Source organism: Cynara cardunculus (genome assembly GCF_001531365.2).
Source record: "Cynara cardunculus var. scolymus isolate 2C chromosome LG 4, CcrdV1, whole genome shotgun sequence".
Taxonomy (NCBI): domain Eukaryota; kingdom Viridiplantae; phylum Streptophyta; class Magnoliopsida; order Asterales; family Asteraceae; genus Cynara; species Cynara cardunculus.
The window spans coordinates 12,916,733-12,924,426 of NC_037531.1; the positions used below are offsets into that span (position 1 = coordinate 12,916,733).

The following is a 7,694-nucleotide window of genomic DNA, read 5'->3' on the forward strand; positions in this document are numbered from 1 at the left end:
TTCAACTCATTAAGTGAAACGACATATGTTAATTTTTCAAGAATTATGGATGAAACATAACAAGTGAATAGTGGAGTTGATTGCTATTAGCGAAAACAATTATCCACTAACACATAAACTTTTATCTCTCAAACCTTTACTCAAGTTTAAGCTAGGGTGTTTAGCCTATCATCGCTGGAAAAAGTAAAGACATGAAATTGAAGTGCATAAAAATTAAAGAGAAGTGCAAGAAAAGGAAATTACGAGAAATGTAAATTTACAAGAAACATAAACCGCGAGAAACATAAAATGCATGAAATGTAAAGGTTGCAGAAAGATAAACTAGTAGAAGTGTAAATGTGCTATAAATGTAAAGTGCTCAAAAATGAAAATGTCAGTATCAACTATTAACCAAAAGCTTAAATTACAAGAATGAAAAATACAAATACAAGGAGAAGCAAAGATCAAAGAGATTTCTTTCTTTCTTTCGATTAACTACTGAATTACTCTATTTATACTAATCTTATGAATATCTCTTACGGAATCTAAAGGCACAAAAGACATATTACCTATTGGGTAATATCCAACAAATTTTGCTACTAAAGAAATCTAAGACATCTGAGTACAACCTTTAATCTGAAATCATGTCAATCTCCTCCATGTGAAGATTTGCCACAAGTAACTAAATCCGTTCAACAGAGTTGGCAGTAGGTGGCTCAGACTTTCTATGCTTGCACTCACGAGCATAGTGTTCCGTCTCTCTATAGACGTGACACTTTCTGACCCTTTTGAAATGCCACACTAGATTTGATTGATGACCCGATCTTTTGAAGCTCTTCTTTTGTGGACCCAGGTTCCACCTTTTATTTGGACCTCCAGCCATTCCCTTTCCTTTGCCTCCAGCTTGTACGTTATTAGTACTCAATAGAGACTTGCCTCTCTTATCCCAATTACGTACATTTTTCTCGATTGGAAGATGTTTTAGTAAATCATCCAAAGAATAATCTTCAGATTTGTACATTATTCTTTTTGAAAAATCTTTCCAAGATGGGAGCAATTTATCTATGACTACCCCTACTTGAAAAATTTCAGGAATAGGTATGGAAAGCGATTTCAGTTTGTTTATTAAAACTTGGAGCTCATGCACTTGTTCCAAAATTGGTTTATCATCTACCATTTAAAATCTCAAGTATTGAGACACAAGATACTTGTTTGTACCATCTTCTTTGAATTCCAATGCTTTCCAAAGTTCTTTTGGGCATGTAATCAAAGAGTATAGATCATACAACCAATCTGACAAGACATTTTATATGTGTCCACAAGCAAGGGTTTCTTTCTCCTTGTGGATTAGTCTCATCTTTTCAAAGTCGCCTATTTTTTTTTCTATCCGGTTCTTTTCCCGGTTTAGGAACCGGATTTTCGAGAATGGAAGGGAGATTTGGGTCAAAAACATAGTACAACTTCTCAACCATCAACATGAATTTGACCTTATCGGCCCAACGGATATAATTGGTCCCGTCGAACTTCTCAAGTTTCATCATGTCTTGGTTCAAGATTCGGTAATTCCAAAGTCTATTGGAGTCTATTGATTATAAAACCTTTAAGATTGTTGAAAAAATAATAAAGATTAGATAGATAAAGCGACGAAGTTTTAATCTTTATAAATAAAGGTTAACTATTTTATACAACAGATAAATTAAACTATAAAGTTAAAACTTTTATTATTAAAGACCGTAACTTAAATATCCGGAATCGAAATCCCAAACCAAATTAGTACCACATAGATTGAATCTATCCTTCACGATAGATTCAATGAAAGAAATGAGTAGAAGCAGAGTTGTCCACTTAGTGAACATCAAAGTAAATACAATACACGAAAATTAAAGCCCACATGTTTGAAGTGACGTTGAATCGAGATTTGGACGGTAGAAACCTATCGTTAAAGGTTTATTACGATCACTCTAGTATGTTGTGAGTCTACTAGTCTCAAAGCCCCATGATTTGATGCAGTAACGTGTTTTGTTTATCAATAGTTTTTATAACGAAATCAAAAGCAAGGTAGATGCAGAATAGATGGTAGTTGCATACTGGTTGAAGCAGGAGGGAGGGAGAGAGAGAGAGAGAGAGAGAGAGAGAGAGAGAGATAGATAGCAGATGATTTTCGGCAGAAATTCGAGAGAGAGAGCAGATGATTTTCGGCAGAAATTCTAGAGAGAGAGAGAGAGCAGATGATTTTCGGCAGAAATTCGAGAGAGAGAGAGAGAGCAGATGATATTCGACAGAAATTCGAGAGAGAAACTGAGGATTTTCGATATGTGATTTGAGGTGGTTTAACCCAGTATTTATGCCCGTTAAACCGCCCCCATCATCACGCCTATATCCCCTTAAACGCGGATCAGGCAGGGCTGTAAACGATCGAACGAACACGAATGGAGGCTTGTTCATGTTCGTTCGTTTAAGTTAACTGAACAAACGAACGAACACGAACGGTAAACGAACGAAAATCTTTGTGTTCGTGTTCGTTCGGTTAGAAATCAGGGGTGCATGTTCGTGTGCGTTTATGTTCGTTCGTCAACATGCTAAACGAACGTAAATAAACGAATATAAACGAACGGGCTAATAAATTAACGAACATAAATGAACGGACTAAACATTTGAATTCAAAGTAAATAAACAAAAGATTATATATTAAATTTAATATATAAACGAACATAAAAAAAACAAACATAAACAAACAGTAAATGAACGAACGGTTCACGAACATACATGAACGAACGAGACTCTTGTTCATGTTCATTTAACTAAACGAACAAAAAAATTTGTTCATGTCCGTTCATTTATTAAATAAACGAACATAAACGAACTTCCTGCGGAGCGGTTCGCTTCGTTTACAGCCCTAGGATCAGGTAGAGACTAGTCACCAACCGATTTCACCCGTTTTTTCTTAATTTGATTTATCCAATTGTTTAAGTTTATAAAAAAACAAATAAACATGTGTGTTGGGCCTTCCACTCAAGACTCCACCGATGAATCCACCAACTTATTTAAGTCCTAGTTAAGAGGGAAGCTTTATAAGACTCTCTAAAAGTTTTCTATCTACCAACATGGGAAGGAGAAAAACCTCCAACCTCACTAACATTTCCAAGAGTTGCGGTTGTACATCTCTTTCCTTCAAGAAAGATATATAAATATGCATTACATGGTTTCCGTTAAATTTGTGAATTTAAACATTGTTAACACAAGTTGGCTTTGTTATTCTCTTATATCATTTGTCACTTCTTTCCAATCGATAATCAAATACAAACGCTGGACGGCTGATTCAATTCATTCCATCACGATCTTCATCTGCTTCATTTCATATATCGAATATCAAATCAACCTTCAATCTCATATCGTTCACAACACTTTGAAAAAGGATCAACAAAACCACTAGAAAGCTTCGAAGCCCAACCGATCATAATCATGAACATTAGCCACCAGTCGAAGAGCAGTCTTCTTATGAGAAACAGTCCCAGGAGTAGTCAATGTATCGATCTCTGTCGTCCCATCCGGCAATTCCCAGTCAAATGAGTAAACAAGATTGGAGAGGGTTAGCTCCACGGTCGTAGCTCCTAGTAACATCCCTGGACACCCTCTTCGACCAGATCCAAATGGGATCAACTCGAAATCCATTCCTTTGTAATCAATACTACTACCCATGAACCTTTCTGGCTCGAACTCTTCAGGGTTTTCCCAACATTTAGGGTCTCTCCCAACTGCCCATGCATTCACGTACACCAGAGTTCCCTTTGGAATCTCGTATCTGTCCAAAATGCATCGGTCTCTTGATTCTCGTGGGACTAAGAGGGGTGCAACTGGGTACAATCTAAGTGTTTCTTTGATTACTGCTTTCAGATAGTAGAGCTTTTGAAGATCATCTTCCTGTACTTTTCCTTTGTTGCCCATCACATTCCTAACTTCTTGTTGAGCTTTCTTTAAAGATTTAGGATTCTTGATCAGTAAAGTCATCGCCCAAACCACTGCTGAAGCACTTGTTTCTGTGCCACCAAACAAGATGTTCTGCAAATTGAATTCAACCACAGTTATTACATAATAAGCAATTCATGATCCAAAGTCGAAATGAAAACAACTATGGATTAAGTTCAAAGTATTGAATGAAGTACCCACCATGAGCACAGCTTTGATGTGATCAAAAGTGAGTTCCATCCCGGAATTTGAGTACTCTTGCTTGACCTTAAGCAAAATGTCGACCATATCGTCTTGCGTTTTGTTTGGCCTGTTCGGGTTCAGATGCTCGTCAATAAGTTCTTGATAGATTTCATCCAGGTCGTTAAAATTCTTTTCAAGTCGATCAATGCTTCCATTGAGTTTATCTAGCCACCCCATCAAAGGAAAATGATCTCTGTAGTAAAATTTGGCAAGCAAAGCTTGACACTCCATGAGTAGCTCCTGAAATCGCTTCACTTCTTTCTGCTCGTCAATGTACCCATACGTTCTCTTGCCAAATGCCACCCTAGAAATCATATTACTCGTGAGAATAGTCACAGTCTCACTCAAATTCACCACTTGTTTGGTCGCAATTCGAGATTTTATGGTATCAATCATGTCAAACACTTCTTCTTCGCGAACCGAACGAAACGAGTTCACTTGCTTGGCTGAAAAGAGATGAAGGGTGCAAATCTTTTTCATCTGTCTCCAGTACTCACTATATGGTGACAAAGCTACATCTTTATTGTTGTAAGAAAGCTTCTGCTGGCCAGTTAATACAGGCCTCGTGCAGAAAACCAAATCATGGGTTTTCAAGATTTCTTTAGCCATTTCAGCAGAAGAAACGACGAGGGTTTGGACGTGACCAAGGCGCAAGGACATTAATGGACCATAATCTTTTGAGAGACGCCATAGGTGGTCTGAGAGGTTGGAGGTTTCGAGCTGATGCAGGTTTCCAATTATAGGAAGTCCGGCAGGTCCCGGTGGTAGAGGGAGGTGCGTTTTGGTCAGCAAATATCTTTTGAACTTGGAAAGGTGGAAGAGGTAAAACACAAAGAGAGCTGAGAATGCGATGAGAAATAGAACCATTATTATCTGTGTTGGTTTGGGTCACCAGATCCATGTTCTTATTTATATGTGTGTGTATGCCAGATTGATTCATGCTAGCTACGTCATGAATGAGCAAAATGAAGGTCAAAATACACTGATAACTTTACCGCCCACAGCAGCAGGAAATCCACTGCCATGCACCTCTTCTTTCCATTGGATAGATGGCAGTCGAGTATTACGTGTTCAATCTCAGGCCATGATATATTGTTTTGAAGCTTCTTTCCACATTACGAGACGATGGATAATATCTGTAGTCCTGTCGCCTCCTAAAGGAAAAAGCCAGGACTGGGATTCATGAATTTTGGTGATAACTTAATACAGTTGACAAGCTAATTTATGTTTTTGTTTACACTACAACAAAATTAATTGAGTTTATAGGACACTCTCAATCTCTAAACGTTCCAATAGACCGCTTTATAAAACTTAATTTATAGGACCAAAATATAAAGCTACCTGATGTTGTAATAAGTTTATATGACGCTTTTGAACGTCTTATCAAGTTTTTTAGGACATTTTTAATACAAAGTGTCGCATTAGCAACTTTATAGAACACTTTTGAGAAAGTGTCCTATAAACTCAATTTTTTATAGGACATTTGTTTTTATAGGACATTTTTTCAAATAGTGTCCTATAAAGTTGTTAATGAGACGTTTTATATTAAAAATGTCTTAAAAAAACTTATTACGACGTCAAAAATGTCATATAAACTTATTACAACATCTTTAGATAAGACGTTTTATTTTTTTGTTCCTATAAACTAAGGGGTTGTTTGTTTACCTCTTAATAGTTCAATTAAAAGGCAACCTCTGAATCGTTAAGAAGTGAATATTTTTTGACAAAAAAAATTCTGCCTCTTAATTGGTTCTAAATTAAACCCTCTGAATGATTTTGTATCAGGGATCTCCCTTAACCATTAAGAGCCCTAATTCCATTGTACACAATTACCAAACACTTATATTTCATTTTTGCACTATATCATGAGAGCCTCTTAATCATTCTGACCACTTAATCATTCTGCACCAAACCATTCAGCAATTGCCAAACTATAATCCTACAAATTAATATGAAAAACAAATTATATAAATCGATTAAATTATTTGTGGAGATAAACCATATTTTTGTTGGCATTTTGAAACAATAAATATAGTTAAATAATAATTTTAATAATATAATATGAAAATAAAAAAGATTTAAAGTTTATGAGGGTCAATTAATCCCTTTAGCCAAGCTCGATAGTTCCATCAATGGCTTGAATCACAATCCATCTTGTGACCGACAGAACTAACAGAGAGATGGTGGAGAATCCTGCCATCTCAATTACTCAATGCCTCATCACTATTTCACATCAAATGCATCACTTTTTTTAAAGAAAAATTACCAAACTAACAAATCAAAATTTAATATTTATAAAAACAACCATAAACTTTACTTTTTACAATATTTAACCTCATATTTAATATTAAGCATCATAAAATGTGTAGGGAGATTAAAATGTAAAAAAAATACGGATTTGATGGTTGATGACATCAATGTCAAGGGGAGGTGCTGTTAGCTGACCCTTACGCACCGGCTGATGTGCGGTGGGTGAGGGACCCACCAGTCACAGGTTTTCAAAAAATATTGACGAGATTTTGTTTATTTTCAATACAACATTTATCCTATTTTAATCTTCATCAACCTTACTATATAAACAATTTAAATTTTTTGTAACCAACACAAAACTATCACTTTCTTCTTCATTACCTTAATATAATCTTTATTATTAATTTCTGCATTTTATATCAAGAACCCATATAATCTCATTTTTACAATATCAATTTAAATATTCGGCTACCACTTTCACCCTCGTTGGATGAAACTTGATCTTCTACATCATGGTAAGTATTCTTATATTAATTTTAATATGATCTCATTTTTACATCAATTTTTATATGTTGTTTTTGTAGCCTCTTTATATTATATCTATCATGGGGATTATTATGAAACATTTGTTAATATAAGATCAAGTACTAGAATTTCAAATGCAATTTTGAGGGCACTAAGGAGGTCGAGAAACGGACTACAAATGTTTAGAAATACCTGCTTTAGTCATTGGCTTGATATTCGGTCAACACATCAAGATCAGATGCTCGTGCATTTGATATTACAAATGTAGGTGCCGCCACTAGAGCAAGACCGTAAAGAAGCATTGTATTTTAATGTCCAGGGACTTTTTTACTTTTTCGGCGAAAATAATTTTGTCTTATTACCGGTATGAAATTTGGCCCGAATAAGCCTTCATTACCAAAGATGATAGAGTCTTCACTTAGAACTCGGGTTTTAGACGTTGATGAAAATCGATCGGTACGCATGAGTGATCTTACCCGAGTATTTAAAGAACAAAAATTTGAATTAATAACAGACATTGATGCAGTGCGTCTATGTCTTTTGCTTTTAATGTCTGTTAGATTCATTGGTCAACAAACGAACCATATATTTTCTGATGACTATTTACGGTTAGTCGAAAATTTGGATGCATGGAACATATATATTTTTTTAAATAACGTATATACACTACAAAAATGCTGGGTATCAGCGAGGGAAAATTCCCTCGCTGATCCGTCGCTGAAAGTGCTTTC

General features: G+C 35.6%; 1 protein-coding gene across 1 annotated transcript; it reads right to left on the reverse strand.

Moving 5' to 3' along the window:
* Window positions 1-3,126: 3,126 nt before the first annotated feature.
* Window positions 3,127-5,055, reverse strand: LOC112511638 (cytochrome P450 71A1-like). Its single transcript, XM_025117338.1, has 2 exons — window positions 4,147-5,055; window positions 3,127-4,038 (listed from the first exon to the last, which is right to left on the reverse strand). Exons 1-2 carry the CDS (start codon window positions 5,053-5,055, stop codon window positions 3,409-3,411), a joined length of 1,539 nt encoding a protein of 512 aa, XP_024973106.1. The 3' UTR covers window positions 3,127-3,408.
* Between the last annotated feature and the right edge of the window lie 2,639 nt (window positions 5,056-7,694).

Coding starts and splice junctions, on each gene's coding strand:
- LOC112511638 (XM_025117338.1), bottom strand. CDS start 5,055: ATGGTTCTATTTCTCATCGCATTCTCAGCTCTCTTTGTGTTTTACCTC. Junction 4,039..4,146: donor ACATCAAAGCTGTGCTCATG/GTGGGTACTTCA, acceptor TTCAATTTGCAG/AACATCTTGTTTGGTGGCAC.